This window comes from Zonotrichia albicollis, chromosome 32 (genome assembly GCF_047830755.1).
Source record: "Zonotrichia albicollis isolate bZonAlb1 chromosome 32, bZonAlb1.hap1, whole genome shotgun sequence".
NCBI lineage: Eukaryota > Metazoa > Chordata > Aves > Passeriformes > Passerellidae > Zonotrichia > Zonotrichia albicollis.
Window position 1 is genome coordinate 3,083,948 of NC_133850.1, and position 19,865 is coordinate 3,103,812.

Sequence of the window (19,865 nt, forward strand, 5' to 3'; positions counted from 1 at the left end):
CTGGGCACCTGTATTGGCATCAGGAAATTGCCAGATTTTGGCTTTCTGTGCCAGCAAATTGCTGGACTTGGGCTGTGCCAGCCCTGGGAAATTTCCAGATCTGGGCACTTGCGCAGCAAACACCAGACCTGAGTGATGCTGGTGGCAGCACCGGGAAGCTGCCAGGTTCTGGCTTTCTTTGCCACAAAATTGCTGCATTTGGGTTGTGCTGGCACTGAGAAATTACCAGATGTTAATTTTCTGTGCCAGCAGATTGCTGGAATTATGCTGTGGAGGCGTCTGAAAAATTCCAGATCTGGCACTTGTGGTGTCAGCAAACACAAGATCATGTTGCTTTAGGTACTAGGTACTTGCCTGGTTTTGGCTTTCTTTGCCAGCAAGTTGCTGGAATTGGGCTCTGCCATCACCAGGAAATTGCCAGGTCTAGACACTGGCAGTGCTGGAAAACACCAGATCTGGGTGGTGCTGGCCCCAGGTATTTGCCAGATTTTGGATTTCTGTGCCAGTAAATTGCTGCATTTGGGCTTTGCCAGCACTGGGAAATTTCTGCATCTGGGCAATGGCTGTGCTGGGAAACTCCAGGTCAGGCCATGACAGAGCCACCAATGGAAAATTGCCAGATTTTGGGTTTTTTTGCCTGCAAATTGCTGCACTTGGGCTGCACCAGCACCAGGAAATTTCGGGATCTGGGCACTGGCAGTTCTGGGAAACACCAGTCTGTGAGCGCCGAAATGAGGGGTGTGGGACTCCAGGCGGCTCTTCAAAATGCAGTTTATTCCATCCAAGATTTTACAGCAGTCCAGGGTCATGGAACACAGAACCTGTGCCTGCATCTCTCAGCTCCAGCTTCAGACAAGCCTGGTGACCCAAATCCCTCATTCAGGCTCTTACTGATGGTGCATCACGTTGGGTGCCACTGTAAGTGCCAAAATGAGGGATGCAGGACTCCAGGCGGCTCTCCAAAATTCAGTTTATTAAATCCAAGATGTTACAGCAGTCCAGGGTCATGGGTGACAGAGCCTGTGCCTGCAGCTGTCAGCTCCAGTTGCAGGCAGGCCTGGAGACCCAAATCCCTCATTCAGGCTCTTAGTGATGGTGCCTCATGTTGGGCGCCATTGTAACAGCCTAAATCAGAGATGCAGGACTCCAGGTGGCTCTCCAAAATTCAGTTTATTGTATCCAAGACATTATAGCAGTCCAGGGTCATGGGTGACCTAGAGCCTGTGCCTACAGCTGTCAGCTCTAGCTTCAGACAAGCCTGGAGACCCTTTAGTTTAAGTTACAAATGCATTATATACTTTTCTTTTCGTTACAATGCATTATATACTTTTCTTTGCTGAGCATCTTAATACAGAAGAACTAATCTATACTTTAACTTTTACCTATAGCTTATCATAACTACTATAATTACCATATTCATGTTACTATTCTCCAATCACTAAAAGTTAGTACATTAAAATTTAAGCTAGAAGTTGTATTGCAGTTTTCTTGCAGTGGAAAATTCTGAGACCTTTTTTCTACTTGCCACATCTGCTGATTTGTTTTCCTGTGCTGTCTTTCTGCTTGGTAAAAACATCTTCTTGTTTGAGGTGGGTTTATCCTTTGCTCTAAGTCATAAAATCCCCTTCTAACTAACATACACTTTGTTTTCTTAGTTATCCAGTAAAACTGGCTCAGAAATTCTTTTCTTTTATATCAAAACTTGCTTTCATTTCTATTCCTTCTTCAGATTCCACATTTAAAAACCTTTCTGCCAAGCATACAAATCTGTGAGACTTCCCTGTCAAAATCTCACCCTTGCCACAGGATCCCTGCTCCAGCAGAACCTCACTTGCCACTCCAGGAGTTTTTCAGCCAAAATCTGTCAAAATTCCAGGTGGAATGAAACAATTCCAACAGCCCAAGCAATGGGGTGTCAGGTTGTGTTCTGGCTCTGACAGTGGTTTTTATTTTGGATTGTTAAATATATTTTGGTTTTATTTTCCCTTTTACTAATAAATTTCTGACTTGGAGTCTCTCACTGGTTTTGCTTTCAAACCACATTGATGTGCCTGTGGAAAAAAAATTGGGGTTTTGTGATTGGCTGTGAAAATTTGGGGTTTTGTGATTGACTGACAAAATGTGGGAGTTTGGTCAATGGTGCCACTGCAAAAATTTTGGGCTTTGTGATTTGTTGTGAAAATTTGAAGGTTTTGTGAGGGATTGATGGGGGCCCTGTGAAAATCTGGGGTTTTTCTGAAGGGTCAATGGGGTGGCTGGGAAAGTTTTGATTTTTTGTGATTGTGAAAATGCTGGGATTTTGTAATTGGCTGAGAAAATTTGGGAGTTTGGTGATAGGTTGCTGTCACTGGCTGAGAAAATTTTGGGGGTTTGTGACTGAAAATTTGGAGTTTTTGTGAGGGGTTGATGGGGTCTCTCCAAATATTTGGGGTTTTTCTGAAAGGTGAGTGGGGTGGCTGTGAAATTTTTGATTTTTTATGATTGACTGGCAAAAATTTGGGGGTTTTGGGAAGGGTCGATGGGATGACTGAAAATTTGGGATTTTTGTCATTGGGTGTGAAAATTTGGGGTTTTGTGAGGGGTCAATGGTGTCACTGCAAAAATTTTGAGGTTTTTATGATTGGTTGTGAAAATTTGGAGTTTTTGCGAGGGGTTGATATGGTCTCTTGTAAAAATTCAGGGTTTTTCTGAAGGGCCAATGGGGTGGCTGGGAAATTTTTGACTTTTTATGATTGGCAAAAATTTGGGGGTTTTGTGATGGATCAGTGGTGTTGCTGTGCAAATTTTGGGATTTTGTGATTGGCTGTGAAAATTTGGGTGTTTTGTGTGGGTCTTTGGGATGGCAGCAAAGATTTGGGGGTTTTGTGAGGGGTTGATGGGATGTCTGGAAAAATGTGGGGTTTTTGTGACTGCCTGCAAAAATTTGGAGTTTTTGCGAGGAGTTGATGGGGTCTCTCTGAAAAGTTGGGCTTTTTCTGAAGGGTCAATGGGGTGACTGAGAAAATTTAGAGTTTTTGTGATTGTGAAAATTTTGGTGTTTTGTAATTGGCTGAGAATATTTGGGAGTTTGGTGAGGGGTTGATGGAGTGGCTGCAAGCATTTGTGGGTTTTGTGTGGGGTCAGTGGTGCCGCTGCTTAAATTTGGGGGTTTTGTGGTTGACTATGAAAATTTGGGGTTTTTGTGAGGGGTTGATGGAGCGACTGCAAAGATTTGGAGTTTTTCAGAAGGGTCAATTGGGTGCCAGCAAAAATTTTGATTTTTTTATGATTGACTGGCAAAAACTTGCGGTTTTGTGATTGGCTGCCAAAAATTTGAGATTTTTGTGATTGGTTGTCAAAACTTTGGGGTTTTTGTGTGGGGTTGATGGGGTGGCTGGGAAAATTTTGGGGTTTTTGTGATTGCCTGGCAAAAATTTGGGGGTTTGTGATTGTGAAAATTTGGGGTTTTGTGAGGGGTGCTAGGGTGGCTGTGAAAATTTTGGGGGTTTTCAGATTGGTTGCTAAAACTTTGGGGTTTTTGTGAGGGGTCAATGGTGTCACTATGAAAATTTTAGGATTTTTTTAATGGTTGTGAAAATTTGGGGTCTTCGTGATGGGTTATCAAAAGTTTGGGGGTTTTGTAAGAGGTCAATTGTGTCACTGTGAAAATTTTAGGGTTTTTGTGATTGCCTGCAACAACTTGGGGGTTTTGTGAGGGGTTTATGGGGTGGCTGGAAAAGTTTGGGGGGGTTGTGTTTGGCAACCCCCCAAATCTGGGGGTTTTTGTAATTGGCTGTCAAAACTTTGTGAGGGGTCAATGGTGTCACTTGGAAAATTAGGGGGTTTTGGGATTGGCTGTCAAAAATTTGGGGGTTTTGTGAGGGGTTGATGGGGTGGCTGTGAAGATTCATCTTCCAGCAGATCCCAGCACCTGTGGATCTCAGGGCCAGCAGATCTCAGATCCGGTGGCACCCAGCAGATCCCAGCCTCAGCACATCTCAGTCGCGCCTGTCCCAACCTCAGCAGATCCTAGATCCAGTGGATCTCAGTCCCAGCAGATCCCAGCAGATCCCAGATCCCAATAGGTTCCAACCCCGGTGGCCCCCAGCCCCAGTGGAACCCAGCCTGGCACTTCCCGGCCGCAGGAGATCCCAGATCAAAACAAGATCCTGATCCCGGTAGATCCCAGAGATCCCGGGCTGGGATCATCCCTGCAGCCACTGAGCCTGGATCCAGCATATCCCAGTCCCAGTGGATCCTATTGGATCCCATTGGATCCCATTGATATCATTGGTCGATGTCATCCCCTCAGTCCTGGTCCAAGCCTCACCCCGACCAATCCCCTCATTAGCATCTCATTTGCATAAGAACCCCTTGATTTCCTCCCCCAAACACACACAAACACATCTCCCCCCCAACCCTGCCTGTGCCCCTGATATGAATCTCATTTGCATGAATACAGCCCAAAATACCTCCAGGATCTATCAAGTAACTGTTGTGTGGCCCTGATTAACATTTCATTGGCATAAGAACATAATAATGTCCTCCCCCCAAACAACCCCACAGGGATCCTGCCTGCAGCCCTAATTTGCATCTCATTTGCATACACAGCTCCCAAATCCAAACCAACTGATCAGGGCACAGCACCATCGGATCCACCAATCCCCATTGCCTGCCTCAGCCTGGGCCCACCCACTTTCACCAGTGGGGTGGGGCCTCAACATCTGTAGCCATCTTGGAGGTGTGGCCTGGGAGCTGTTGGCCATCTTGAGGGTGTGGTCTGGAAGCCATTTTAGGGGCGTGACCCACACTTTGTCGGCCATCTTGGGGGCGTGGTCTCAGCATCATTATGGGGCAGGCTGCACGTTGTCGGCTATCTTAGGAGCTTGGTCTCGGAAACATTTTGGGGGTGTGGTCTCCATGTTGTCAGCCATCGTGTGGGCATGATCAGAGCGCACCGGCAGCCATATTGGTAGGCATGGCCCAGCTCAGGCGCCAGCCTCTGGGTCCCCCATGCAGAGGGCCCTGGTGTCATCACCCCGCCAGCAGTAACCCCCTGGATCAGGGTGAAAATCCAACATTTTGTGAAAAAGAAGCCATTTTGGGACGAAAAAGGACATTTTGGGGAAAACCAACATTTTGGGGCGGTAAAGCGGATTTGGAGAGAATTGAGGATTGTTTTGGGATGCAAAAAGGAGATTTAATGAACGAAATTAGGAATTTTTGAGGTGGTTTGGAGACAAAAATGGATAATTTATGGAAAAATGAGGAATTTGGAACAGAAATGGTGATTTTGGGGGAAAAAATCTGAAGTTTTGGGGTAAAATGAGGATTTTTGTAGCAAAAATCAAAGTTTTGGATTTAAAATTGTAAGTTTGGGGTGAAAATGGGATATTTGAGGGGTAAAATGTGGAATTCTGGGATTCAAATAAGAATTTTGGGGGAATATGGGGAAATTTTGGGTGAAATCTGGGATTTTGGGGAAAAATGGGGATTTGGGTGTAAATGGGGAATTTTGAGGTCAAAATGTGGGGATTTTCTGGGAATATGTGAAAATTTGGGGTGAAATTTGGGAATTATGGGGGAAAATGTAGGAATTTGGGGGGAAATGGGGATTTTGGGATTAAAATGAGCAATTTTAGGGCAGAAGTGCCAAGTTTCGGGGGAAACCTGGGAATTTGAGTCAAAAATAAGAAATCTGGGATGAGAAGAGTCTGATTTTGGGGTTCAACGGGGCAGTTTGGTTCAAAAGGGTTTTTGGTGAGAAATTTGGTGATTTTGGGGAATTTGGGGAGAAATTCGAAGTTTTGGGAGAGAAGGGGAAATCTGGAGTCAAATTGGGGCAAAATTTTTGGGGCAAAGAGGAAAACTGGAAGGGGAAAATGGGCAATTTTGGGGAGAAATATATTTGATTTTAAACTAAAATGGGAAATTGCGGGTCAAAACAGGAAAATTTGGTGAAAATGGGCAATTTGGAGAAGAAAAATGTTTATTTTTGGACCTAAGTGGGAAATCGGGGTCAAAATTGGGAAATTTTAGTGGAAAATATTAAATTTTGGATGCAAATAGGGAAATATAAGTCTAAATGAGGCCAACATGGCCAACTTGGGTTGAAAATGGCAGATTTTAGGGTAAAGTTGAAATATTTGGGTTAAAAAGAGAGATTTCAGGGAAATTTGGGTGTCAAAATGGGCAATTTTGAGGGAAAATGTTAATTTATTTTAAAAAATGGGAAAATTTTCAGTCAGATGCAGCCAAAATGGCCAACTTGGGCTCAAAATGGCTGATTTTGGGGTAAAAAGGTCAATTTTTGGTTAAAAAGGGACAATTTTGGTGTCAAAAGTAGGAATTTGAAGGTCAAAATGGGTCATTCTGAGGTAAAATGGAGGAATTTGTGTTTAGATGAAAGATTTGGGGATGATTTGGGATCAAAATGGGCAATTTAAGGGCAGAAGGGTCAATTTTTTCCCAAAACTGAAGAAATTTTGGTCCAACTGGGCAATTTGGGAAAAATTTTGGGGTCAAAATGAGGATTTTTGGGACAAAAGAGTCACTTTTGTAGTAAAATGTGGGACTTTGAGTCAGAATTACCTCTTTGGGGACAAAAAGGTCTTTTTTGGACTAAAATGGGGAAATCTGGGGTAATTTTGGGATACAAGTGAGGAATTTGTGGTCAAAATGGCCAAATTTGGGACTAAAATGGAGAAATTTGGGGTGAAATGTTCCCTTTTTGGCCTGACAAGGGAAATTTTGGCATTAAAATAGGCGATCTGGGGACATTTTGGGGTCCAAATCCTCCTCTCCCCCCCACTGACTCCTCCTCCTCCGGCCTAGCCAAGCAGCCAATAGGATCACCAGAAGCGTCAAGGCTACTCCCACCACTCCGCCGATGACCAATGGGGGGAACTCGAACTCAGCTGGGGACGAGAAACCACCTCAAAAAAAAAAAAAAAGCTGGGTCAGCAAATACCCCAAAACCCCCAAAACTGACCCAAAATAAACCCTGGATCATCAAATACCCTGAAAACCCCCAAACCACCCCCCAAAATCTCAGGGTTATCAAATACCCCAAAATTCCAAAAATTACCCCAACATAAACCACCCCAAGGTCAGTGAATAACAAAAATCCCCAAAATCACCCCAAAAAACCCTGAGTCAACAAATACCCCCAAATCCAAAAACCACCCCCAAAAAGAGTGCTAGGGTCAGCCAATGCCCCAAAACCCCAAAAACCGCCCCAAAATATCCCCAGGGTCAGCAAATACCCAAAAAAACCGCTGTGGACATCAAATAACCCAAAAGTTCTAAAAATCACCCAAAAAAACCACTTGGGTCAGCAAATACCCCCCCAAGAAAACAAAATTCACCACAAAAACAACCTCACGGTCATCAAATACCCCAAAAACCCTAAAACTCACCCCAAAAACAAACCCACAGTCATCAAATACTCCAAAAACCACCCCAAAAAAAACCCAGGGGTCAGCAAATATCCCAAAAACCCAAAAAATCACCTGAAAAAAGGACCCCGTGCTTAACTGGGTGTGATCAGTTGGTGGGTGTGGTCATTGGGGTGGGCATGACCACTTTGTGTGTCTGGTCAATTGAGGATGGGTGTGGTAAGTAGGGAGGGTGGGTGTGGTCAGAAGGATGGGTGTGGTCATTGGGGTGGGTGTGGCTATTTTTGGGAGTGGCCATTGGGGTGGTGGAAGCCATTTTGATGGTTGTGTTCATTGCTTGTGGTCATTGGAGTGGGTATGGCCTTTTGGGGGTGTGGTCAACCCTGTAGGTGTGGCTTTTTTTGCATGTGATCATAGGAGTGTGTGTGGCAAATTTGATAGGCGTGGTCAATAGGGGGCAGTAAATAAGTGGGTGTGGCCAATGGGCAGGGTGTGGACATTGCACTGGGTGTGCCCTTTTGGGGTAAGGTCATTGAGGTGGGTGTTGCCATTTAAGGTTGTGGTCATTTGGTCGGGTGTGGCCATTGTGATACACGGGGCAATTTTGGGGATGTGATCATTGCTGTGGGTGTGGATATTTTGATAGGTATTGTAAATTGTAGTGAGGATGATGACTGGGCCTGGCCATTTAGGGGTGTAGTCATTGGGGTGGGTGTGGCCATCCTTGGGTGTGGTTACCACAGAGGGTGCAGCCATTTTTGGGTCTGGTCATGGGAGAGGCTGCAGACACGTTAATGGCTGTGGTCAATTTGAGAGTGGCCATTGGGGTGGGTGTGGCCATTTTGCGGTGTGGTAAACGGGGTGAGTGGAGCCATTTAAGTGTGGAGTCATAGGGGTGGGTGTGGTCTATTGAGGTGCTGTCTTAGGGTAGCTGTGGACATTGGGGGTGAGGTAAATAGGGAGTCGTCATTGGGGTACGATTAGGTATTTTTTCCGGAGAGGTCGTTGGGGTGGTGAGACCCATTTTGATAGGTGTGGCCATGGCTTGTGATCATTGGAGTGGGTTTGGCCTATGGGGGTGTGGTCAAAATAATGGGTGTGGCCTTTTTGGGTATCATAATTGAAATGGGTGAGGCCAATTTGATCGGCATGGTCCATTGGGTGTGGTCAATAGGTAGGTGTGGCCAATGGGTGGGGGTGGCCATTTTGGGGATGTGGTTGTGGAGGTGGGTGTGGCTATTTTGATAGGTGTGTTCAATTTCAGTTAGGCAAATGACTGGTGTGGCCCTTTGGGGGTGTGCTCATTGGTGTGGTCATGGCAGTTTTGGGAGTGGTCATTCGTGTGGCAATTGGGGTGTGGCTATTTTGATAGCCGTGGTCAACTGGGGTGTGGTCAATGGGCGGGCGTGGTCACTGATGAGTGGTCATAGGTGCGTGGTCGCTTAGGTGGGGGTGGACAAACGGCTGGGTGTGGTCATTGTAGTTGGCGTGGCCAATCAGCCAGGACTGACCATTTCTGTGGCGGGGGCCAACCCCAATAAATACCAATATGTCCCCTTTCCATCCACTTTTTCCCCAAATCCCCCATCTCCCCCCCAAAACCCCTCACCTACCCATGACCACCACGGCCACGCCTTCACTGGGCGGAGCCTCCACCCAGGCCCCGCCCACCTCCTCCTCCAGCAGGCAGCTGAAATTCCCGGAAAATTCGGGGGAAATCCGCAGGAACACCAGCTGGGACCCATCACCAGTGACGTCACTGATGACGCCATCGATGAGGTCACCCGAAATCAGCTCGATGCCATCGCGGAAGAAGCGGAAGCGGCGCCGGAAGTGACGTCGGCTCGCAGAACAGGTCAGGCGCAGCCGCTGACCCACGGTGACCACGCCAGACGGAGGCTCCACCCAAAGCACGGGGGGCGGACACGGGTCTGGGAAAAAATTGGGGGAAAATCAGTGTTATCGGTGATTTTAAAATTCGGATGGGAAAAGGGAGAAAATGGCGCGAAATTAGATTTTTGGGAGAAAAAAAGGCCTAAAACTCAATTTTTTTGGGTGGGAATGGAGAAGATGGAGAAGAACCACACAGTTTTTCCCAAAACCCTGACTTTTATTGGTTATAAAAAGTCCCACCATGGCCGTGTTTGGATAGGGCTTGGATTGGGTCAAAAAGCCCAAAAATGGCCCAAAATTCAATATTTTGGAGGTGGGAATGGGAAAATGAAGACAATGGAAAAGATGGAGAAAAACCACCCAGAAAAACCCGCTCAGTTTTTCCCCAAGCACTGATTTTACCCAAAACTCTGATTTTTCTTTGATGGAAGAGGTCCCACCATGGCCCTGGTTGGGTTGGGTGAAAAAAGGCTAAAAATGGTCCAAAAGGTCAAGTTTTTAGAGGTGGGAATCGAGAAGATGAAGAAGAACCTCCCAGATTTTCCCAGAATTCTGAGTTTTGATGACTTTAGGAATTTGGGGACCTCCTGGATGGTCCTGGAGGTGCCACAAAACAGGGGGAGATTCTGGGGTTGGGACTGGGTCAAAAAGCCTAAAAGTGGCTCCTGATATTTTCAATATTTTGGAAAAAATGGGAAAAAAAAGGAAATTGTCAATTTTGGATATTCAGGCGGAGATTTGGGATCATGATGTGACCAAACTCAACCACACCAAACCAAACCCAACCACGACCCAGCCACGACCCAACCATGACTAAACCCAATACAACCAAGGTCCAACCAAACCCAACCATATCAAACCAAACCAAACCAAACCAAACCAAACCAAACCAAACCAAACCAAACCCAACCCAACTCAACCTTGACCCAACCCAACCAAACCCAACAAAACTAAACCCAACCTTGACCCAACCAAACCCAATCCAACCCAACCCAACCTTGACCGAACCTTGACCCAACCAAACTCAACCAACCTTCCTTCTCCTCACCTTGCTATCTCCTCACCTTTCCCCACAGCCCTCCCCATACCCAAACCCTGCCAATTTCCCCTCAAAATCACCTTCCACCACCACTGCCACGGCCTCGCTGGGGTAGGAGGCAATCCAGCGCCCCTCGGTCATCTCCTCATAGCTGCAGCTGAAGTTCCCGGTCTGGTTCTGGCCGCTCCTCTCCACCCTCAGCCGGGCGCTTCCAGAACCTTCCACGATGCCCTCGGAGACCTCAAGCTCATCCCGGAGGAAGCGGAAGTGGCGCCGAGGGGCTTTGCTGGGTGGGGCCATGCAGAGGAAGAGGAGGGGCTGCCCTTGCACCGTGAGGCCCGAGGGTGTCACCGTCAGGTTGGGTTGGGTTGGGCGGTCTGGTGGGAGGGGAATTGTCAGAGGTCAAGGTTGGAGGTCAAAAGGGGAGGGATTTTGGGGTAAAAATGGTGCTGTTGGGTCAAAAGGGGATTTTTGGTGAATGGGGGTGGATTTTGGGGGTGAAAATGGTCAAATTTGGTGGAGAAGTCAAGGTTTGACCTCACTGGGGATGAATTTTGGGATAAAATTTCACCGTTGCATCTAAAGGCAATGTTTTGGTCAATGGGATGGATTTAGAGGTAAAAATGGCCCAAATTGGCTGGAAAAGTCAATGTTGGGTGGAAAACTCACGGTTGGACCACAACAAGGATAGATTATGGGATCAAAATGCCCCTGTTGGAACAAAACCCAACGTTTGGTCAATGGGGATGAATTTGGGGGTAAAAGTGCCCAATTGGGTGGAAAAGTCAACACTGAGCCTCAATGAGATGAACTTGGGAAAATAATGATGGAGTTGGGTAGAAAACGCAACATTGGGTGGAAAAGTCAAGGTTGGACCTCAATGGGGACGGATTTTGGGATAAAAATGCCCAATTGGACACAAAAGTCAAGGTTGGATCTCAATGGAGAGAGATTTTGGGATTAAAACCCCCATTTGAGTAGAAAAGTAGTAGAAAAGTCAACATTGGGTGGAAAACCCAACCCTGAACCTCGGCAGGACCAAATTTTGGCCTAAAATCCCCAATTGGACACAGAAGTCAACGTTCGACATCAACGAAAATGAATTTTGGGATAAAAATGCCCAGTTGGGTGGTAAAGTCAAGGTTTAGTGGAAAAGTCAAGGTTGGATCTCAATGGGTATGAATTTTGGGATTAAAACCCCCAACTGAGTAGAAAAGTCAACATGTGGTGGAAAACCCAACCCTGAACCTCATCGGGAACAAATTTTGACCCCAAAACCCCCCACTCCAGGAGTTTCCATCGCAAAACCTCGGACATCGATGACCACAGCCCGGCTGGGCGGCGAGTGGAGGACGCGGCCACCGCGCCGGACGACGCTGTAGGAGCAGGTGTGGACGCCGCCGTCGCGGGGCCCGGTGACGGTGAAGGTGTGGACAGACGTCCGGCGGGACGTCCGGACGTCGCTGGCCCAGCCCGAGGTGCCGTTGAAGCGGAAGGCCTGGATGCGGTCGGTGCCGGGCAGTGCCGGCGCAGCGCAGGAGATGGACACGGCATCGCCCACCAGGAAACGTGCCTTGGCCGGCGTCACCGAGATGTTGGCGGCGGGAGGGGAGAGGTCTGGGGAGAAAAGAGGGGGAAATGAGAAAAAAATCCAATGTTTTGGAAGTGGGAATGAAGAAGATGGAGAAGAACCTCCCAATTTTCCCCCAAAATCCTGACTTTTCCCAAAATTCTGATTTTGTTTTTGGTGGAGGAGGTTCCTCCATGACCCTGCTTGGGTTGGGCTCAGATTGAGTTGAAAAAGCCCAAAAATGTCCCAAAAATTCCATTTTCTGGAGGTGAAAATGAGGAAGATGGAGAAGATAGAGAAGAACCTCCCAATTTTTCCCCAAAATTCTAATTTTTTTTCCTAAATATCTGATTTTGTTTTGTGGAGGAGGTGTCACCATGTCCTTGGTTGGGTTGGACTTGGATTAGGTCCAAAAGGCCTAAAAATGACCCAAAAATTCAGAGTTTTTGAGGTGAAAATGGCGAAGATTGAGGAGATGGAGAACCACTAGCAGGTTTTTCCCAAAATCCTGGTGTTTGTTGGTCATGGGAGGTACCACCATGACCCTGCTTGGGTTGGGCTTGGATTTGTCCAAAAAAGCCCAAAATAGGCCCAAAAATTCAATTTTTTGAAGGTGAAAACGGAGAAGAGGAGAAGATGGAAAAGAACCTCCCAATTTTTCCCCAAAACTCCTTTTATTTTTTTTGTTGTAAGAGGTTCCACCATGACCCACTTGGGTTGGGCTTGGACTTGGTCAAAGAAGCCCAAAAACGGTACCAAAATTTGAATGTTTTGGCAATGGGGATGAAGAAGATGGAGAAGGTGGAGAAGAATGTCCCAATTTTCCCAAAATCCTGGGGTTTTTTTCCCTAAAGCTCCGATCTTTTTTTTTTTTTTTTGGATGAAGGAGGTCCCACCATGACTCTGCTTGGATTGGGCTAAGTTTGGGTCCAAAAAAGCCCAAAAGTGACCCAAAAATTCAAGTTTTGGAGGTGAGAATGGGAAAGATGGGGAAGATGGAGAAAAGGGGGAAGAAATACCTAGTTTTTCACAAAATCCTGATTTTTTTTCCTAAATTTTCAAAATTTTTTTGGATGGAGGAAGTGCCACCATGACCCTGCTTGAGTTGGGCTCAGACTGGGTCAAAAAAGTAAAAAAAAAACCAAAAATCCTAAAACCACCCCAAAAGGAACCCCAGGGTCAGCAAATACCCCAAAAGCACCCCAGAAAACCCCCATGGCTATCATAAACCCCCCAAACACCCAAAAGTCACCCCAAACCCCCCCTGGGTGATCAAATACCCCAAACCACCCCAAAACGACCACAAAATAAACCCCAGGGGCAGCAAATAACCCAAAAAACACAAAACCACCCCCAAAATATCCCCAGGGTTAGCAAATGCCTCAAAATACCCCAAAACCATCTCCAAAAAAAAGCCCTTAGTCAGCAAATATCTCAAAAACCCCAAACCTCACCCCAAAAATTCCTGGGTAAGTGAACACCTCAAAAATTCCAAAACTTCCCCCAGATAAACTCCAGGGTCAGCAAACGCCACAAAAACCCCAAAACCATCTCAAAAAACCCCCATGTGTCGGCAAATAACCCAAACCTCAAAACTCACCCCGAAATAAACCCCAGGGCCAGAAAATACCCCCAAAACAACCCAAAAAACTCCCGTGGACATAAAAAAACCCAAAAATGCTAAAAATCAGCCCTAAAGAAACATGGTTCAGCAAATACCACAAAATAACCCAAAACTCACCCCAAAAACAACCCCACGGTCATCAAATACTCCAAACCAATAAATCCCAATATGTCTCCTCCCCCTCCACTTTTTCCCCAAATCCCCCATTTTCCCCCCAAAACCCCTCACCTACCCATGACCACCACGGCCACGCCTTCACTGGGCGGAGCCTCCACCCAGGCCCCGCCCACCTCCTCCTCCAGCAGGCAGCTGAAATTCCCGGAAAATTCGGGGGAAATCCGCGGGAACACCAGCTGGGACCCATCACCAGTGACGTCACTGATGACGCCATCGATGAGGTCACCCGGAGTCAGCTCGATGCCATCGCGGAAGAAGCGGAAGCGGCGCCGGAAGTGACGTCGGCTCGCAGAACAGGTCAGGCGCAGCCGCTGACCCACGGTGACCACGCCAGACGGAGGCTCCACCCAAAGCACGGGGGGCGGACACGGGTCTGGGAAAAAATTGGGGGAAAATCAGTGTTATCGGTGATTTTAAAATTCGGATGGGAAAAGGGTGAAAATGGCTCAAAATTAGATTTTTGGGAGGAAATAAAGCCTACAATTCAGTTTTTTGGGTGGGAATGGAGAAGATGGAGAAGAACCACCCAGTTTTTCCCAAAATCCTGATTTTTATTGGTTATAGGAAGTCCCACCATGGCCGTGTTTGGATAGGGCTTGGATTGGGTCAAAAAGCCCAAAAAGGGCCCAAAATTCAGTATTTTGGAGGTGGGAATGGAGAACATGAAGAAGAACCTCCCAAATTTCCCCAGAATTCTGAGTTTTGATGACTTTAGGAATTTGGGGACCCCCTGGATGGTCCTGGAGGCGCCGCCAAACAGGGGGAGATTCTGGGGTTGGGACTGGGTCAAAAAGCCTAAAAGTGGCTCCTGATAATTTCAATATTTTGGAAAAAAATGGGGAAAAAAAAGGAAATTGTCAATTTTGGATATTCAGGCGGAGATTTGGGATCATGATGTGACCAAACTCAACCACACCAAACCAAACCCAACCAAACCCAACCATGACCCAACCATGACTAAAGCACACACAACCAAGGTCCAACCAAACCCAACCCTATCAAACCAAACCAAACCAAACCACCACCCAACCCAACCCAACCTTGACCCAACCCAACCTTGACCCAACCAAACCCAATCCAACCCAACCAAACGAAACCCAACCTTGACCCAACCAAACTCAACCAACCTTCCTTCTCCTCACCTTGCTATCTCCTCACCTTTCCCCACAGCCCTCCCCATACCCAAACCCTGCCAATTTCCCCTCAAAATCACCTTCCACCACCACTGCCACGGCCTCGCTGGGGTAGGAGGCAATCCAGCGCCCCTCGGTCATCTCCTCATAGCTGCAGCTGAAGTTCCCGGTCTGGTTCTGGCTGCTCCTCTCCACCCTCAGCCGGGCGCTTCCAGAACCTTCCACGATGCCCTCGGAGACCTCAAGCTCATCCCGGAGGAAGCGGAAGTGGCGCCGAGGGGCTTTGCTGGGTGGGGCCATGCAGAGGAAGAGGAGGGGCTGCCCTTGCACCGTGAGGCCCGAGGGTGTCACCGTCAGGTTGGGTTGGGTTGGGCGGTCTGGTGGGAGGGGAATTGTCAGAGGTCAAGGTTGGAGGTCAAAAGGGGAGGGATTTTGGGGTAAAAATGGTGCTGTTGGGTCAAAAGGGGATTTTTGGTGAATGGGGGTGGATTTTGGGGGTGAAAATGGTCAAATTTGGTGGAGAAGTCAAGGTTTGACCTCACTGGGGATGAATTTTGGGATAAAATTTCACCGTTGCATCTAAAGGCAATGTTTTGGTCAATGGGATGGATTTAGAGGTAAAAATGGCCCAAATTGGCTGGAAAAGTCAATGTTGGGTGGAAAACTCACGGTTGGACCACAACAAGGATAGATTATGGGATCAAAATGCCCCTGTTGGAACAAAACCCAACGTTTGGTCAATGGGGATGAATTTGGGGGTAAAAATGCCCAATTGGGTGGAAAAGTCAACACTGAGCCTCAATGAGATGAACTTGGGAAAATAATGATGGAGTTGGGTAGAAAACGCAACATTGGGTGGAAAAGTCAAGGTTGGACCTCAATGGGGACGGATTTTGGGATAAAAATGCCCAATTGGACACAAAAGTCAAGGTTGGATCTCAATGGGGAGAGATTTTGGGATTAAAACCCCCAATTGAGTAGAAAAGTTGTAGAAAAGTCAACATTGGGTGGAAAACCCAACCCTGAACCTCGGCAGGACCAAATTTTGGCCTAAAATCCCCAATTGGACACAGAAGTCAACGTTCGACATCAACGAAAATGAATTTTGGGATAAAAATGCCCAGTTGGGTGGTAAAGTCAAGGTTTAGTGGAAAAGTCAAGGTTGGATCTCAATGGGTATGAATTTTGGGATTAAAACCCCCAACTGAGTAGAAAAGTCAACATGTGGTGGAAAACCCAACCCTGAACCTCATCGGGAACAAATTTTGACCCCAAAACCCCCCACTCCAGGAGTTTCCATCGCAAAACCTCGGACATCGATGACCACAGCCCGGCTGGGCGGCGAGTGGAGGACGCGGCCACCGCGCCGGACGACGCTGTAGGAGCAGGTGTGGACGCCGCCGTCGCGGGGCCCGGTGACGGTGAAGGTGTGGACAGACGTCCGGCGGGACGTCCGGACGTCGCTGGCCCAGCCCGAGGTGCCGTTGAAGCGGAAGGCCTGGATGCGGTCGGTGCCGGGCGGTGCCGGCGCGGCGCAGGAGATGGACACGGCATCGCCCACCAGGAAACGTGCCTTGGCCGGCGTCACCGAGATGTTGGGGGCGGGAGGGGAGAGGTCTGGGGAGAAAAGAGGGGGAAATGAGAAAAAAATCCAATGTTTTGGAAGTGGGAATGAAGAAGATGGAGAAGAACCTCCCAATTTTCCCCCAAAATCCTGACTTTTCCCAAAATTCTGATTTTGTTTTTGGTGGAGGAGGTTCCTCCATGACCCTGCTTGGGTTGGGCTCAGATTGAGTTGAAAAAGCCCAAAAATGTCCCAAAAATTCCATTTTCTGGAGGTGAAAATGAGGAAGATGGAGAAGATAGAGAAGAACCTCCCAATTTTTCCCCAAAATTCTAATTTTTTTTCCTAAATATCTGATTTTGTTTTGTGGAGGAGGTGTCACCATGTCCTTGGTTGGGTTGGACTTGGATTAGGTCCAAAAGGCCTAAAAATGACCCAAAAATTCAGAGTTTTTGAGGTGAAAATGGCGAAGATTGAGGAGATGGAGAACCACTAGCAGGTTTTTCCCAAAATCCTGGTGTTTGTTGGTCATGGGAGGTACCACCATGACCCTGCTTGGGTTGGGCTTGGATTTGTCCAAAAAAGCCCAAAATAGGCCCAAAAATTCAATTTTTTGAAGGTGAAAACGGAGAAGAGGAGAAGATGGAAAAGAACCTCCCAATTTTTCCCCAAAACTCCTTTTATTTTTTTTGTTGTAAGAGGTTCCACCATGACCCACTTGGGTTGGGCTTGGACTTGGTCAAAGAAGCCCAAAAACGGTACCAAAATTTGAATGTTTTGGCAATGGGGATGAAGAAGATGGAGAAGGTGGAGAAGAATGTCCCAATTTTCCCAAAATCCTGGGGTTTTTTTCCCTAAAGCTCCGATCTTTTTTTTTTTTTTTGGATGAAGGAGGTCCCACCATGACTCTGCTTGGATTGGGCTAAGTTTGGGTCCAAAAAAGCCCAAAAGTGACCCAAAAATTCAAGTTTTGGAGGTGAGAATGGGAAAGATGGGGAAGATGGAGAAAAGGGGGAAGAAATACCTAGTTTTTCACAAAATCCTGATTTTTTTTCCTAAATTTTCAAAATTTTTTTGGATGGAGGAAGTGCCACCATGACCCTGCTTGAGTTGGGCTCAGACTGGGTCAAAAAAGTAAAAAAAAAACCAAAAATCCTAAAACCACCCCAAAAGGAACCCCAGGGTCAGCAAATACCCCAAAAGCACCCCAGAAAACCCCCATGGCTATCATAAACCCCCCAAACACCCAAAAGTCACCCCAAACCCCCCCTGGGTGATCAAATACCCCAAACCACCCCAAAACGACCACAAAATAAACCCCAGGGGCAGCAAATAACCCAAAAAACACAAAACCACCCCCAAAATATCCCCAGGGTTAGCAAATGCCTCAAAATACCCCAAAACCATCTCCAAAAAAAAGCCCTTAGTCAGCAAATATCTCAAAAACCCCAAACCTCACCCCAAAAATTCCTGGGTAAGTGAACACCTCAAAAATTCCAAAACTTCCCCCAGATAAACTCCAGGGTCAGCAAACGCCACAAAAACCCCAAAACCATCTCAAAAAACCCCCATGTGTCGGCAAATAACCCAAACCTCAAAACTCACCCCGAAATAAACCCCAGGGCCAGAAAATACCCCCAAAACAACCCAAAAAACTCCCGTGGACATAAAAAAACCCAAAAATGCTAAAAATCAGCCCTAAAGAAACATGGTTCAGCAAATACCACAAAAGAACCCAAAACTCACCCCAAAAACAACCCCACGGTCATCAAATACTCCAAACCAATAAATCCCAATATGTCTCCTCCCCCTCCACTTTTTCCCCAAATCCCCCATTTTCCCCCCAAAACCCCTCACCTACCCATGACCACCACGGCCACGCCTTCACTGGGCGGAGCCTCCACCCAGGCCCCGCCCACCTCCTCCTCCAGCAGGCAGCTGAAATTCCCGGAAAATTCGGGGGAAATCCGCGGGAACACCAGCTGGGACCCATCACCAGTGACGTCACTGATGACGCCATCGATGAGGTCACCCGGAGTCAGCTCGATGCCATCGCGGAAGAAGCGGAAGCGGCGCCGGAAGTGACGTCGGCTCGCAGAACAGGTCAGGCGCAGCCGCTGACCCACGGTGACCACGCCAGACGGAGGCTCCACCCAAAGCACGGGGGGCGGACACGGGTCTGGGAAAAAATTGGGGGAAAATCAGTGTTATCGGTGATTTTAAAATTCGGATGGGAAAAGGGTGAAAATGGCTCAAAATTAGATTTTTGGGAGGAAATAAAGCCTACAATTCAGTTTTTTGGGTGGGAATGGAGAAGATGGAGAAGAACCACCCAGTTTTTCCCAAAATCCTGATTTTTATTGGTTATAGGAAGTCCCACCATGGCCGTGTTTGGATAGGGCTTGGATTGGGTCAAAAAGCCCAAAAAGGGCCCAAAATTCAGTATTTTGGAGGTGGGAATGGAGAACATGAAGAAGAACCTCCCAAATTTCCCCAGAATTCTGAGTTTTGATGACTTTAGGAATTTGGGGACCCCCTGGATGGTCCTGGAGGCGCCGCCAAACAGGGGGAGATTCTGGGGTTGGGACTGGGTCAAAAAGCCTAAAAGTGGCTCCTGATAATTTCAATATTTTGGAAAAAAATGGGGAAAAAAAAGGAAATTGTCAATTTTGGATATTCAGGCGGAGATTTGGGATCATGATGTGACCAAACTCAACCACACCAAACCAAACCCAACCAAACCCAACCATGACCCAACCATGACTAAAGCACACACAACCAAGGTCCAACCAAACCCAACCCTATCAAACCAAACCAAACCAAACCACCACCCAACCCAACCCAACCTTGACCCAACCCAACCTTGACCCAACCAAACCCAATCCAACCCAACCAAACGAAACCCAACCTTGACCCAACCAAACTCAACCAACCTTCCTTCTCCTCACCTTGCTATCTCCTCACCTTTCCCCACAGCCCTCCCCATACCCAAACCCTGCCAATTTCCCCTCAAAATCACCTTCCACCACCACTGCCACGGCCTCGCTGGGGTAGGAGGCAATCCAGCGCCCCTCGGTCATCTCCTCATAGCTGCAGCTGAAGTTCCCGGTCTGGTTCTGGCTGCTCCTCTCCACCCTCAGCCGGGCGCTTCCAGAACCTTCCACGATGCCCTCGGAGACCTCAAGCTCATCCCGGAGGAAGCGGAAGTGGCGCCGAGGGGCTTTGCTGGGTGGGGCCATGCAGAGGAAGAGGAGGGGCTGCCCTTGCACCGTGAGGCCCGAGGGTGTCACCGTCAGGTTGGGTTGGGTTGGGCGGTCTGGTGGGAGGGGAATTGTCAGAGGTCAAGGTTGGAGGTCAAAAGGGGAGGGATTTTGGGGTAAAAATGGTGCTGTTGGGTCAAAAGGGGATTTTTGGTGAATGGGGGTGGATTTTGGGGGTGAAAATGGTCAAATTTGGTGGAGAAGTCAAGGTTTGACCTCACTGGGGATG

At 47.6% G+C, this 19,865-nt stretch overlaps 1 protein-coding gene across 1 annotated transcript in view; it reads right to left on the reverse strand.

Moving 5' to 3' along the window:
* Nucleotides 1-5,174: 5,174 nt before the first annotated feature.
* The window catches only part of LOC106630152 (hemicentin-2-like), a 28,203-nt gene continuing 13,512 nt past the window's right edge, over nt 5,175-19,865 (reverse strand). The window contains exons 10-18 of the mRNA XM_074530276.1: nt 19,396-19,692; nt 18,238-18,555; nt 16,121-16,429; nt 14,893-15,189; nt 13,735-14,052; nt 11,617-11,925; nt 10,389-10,685; nt 8,990-9,307; nt 5,175-6,914 (exon numbers count right to left, since the gene is read on the reverse strand). Of these exons, the coding sequence (XP_074386377.1) occupies nt 6,736-6,914; nt 8,990-9,307; nt 10,389-10,685; nt 11,617-11,925; nt 13,735-14,052; nt 14,893-15,189; nt 16,121-16,429; nt 18,238-18,555; nt 19,396-19,692 (2,642 nt within the window). The 3' untranslated portion in view covers nt 5,175-6,735. The remainder of the gene's footprint in view (nt 6,915-8,989; nt 9,308-10,388; nt 10,686-11,616; nt 11,926-13,734; nt 14,053-14,892; nt 15,190-16,120; nt 16,430-18,237; nt 18,556-19,395; nt 19,693-19,865) is intronic.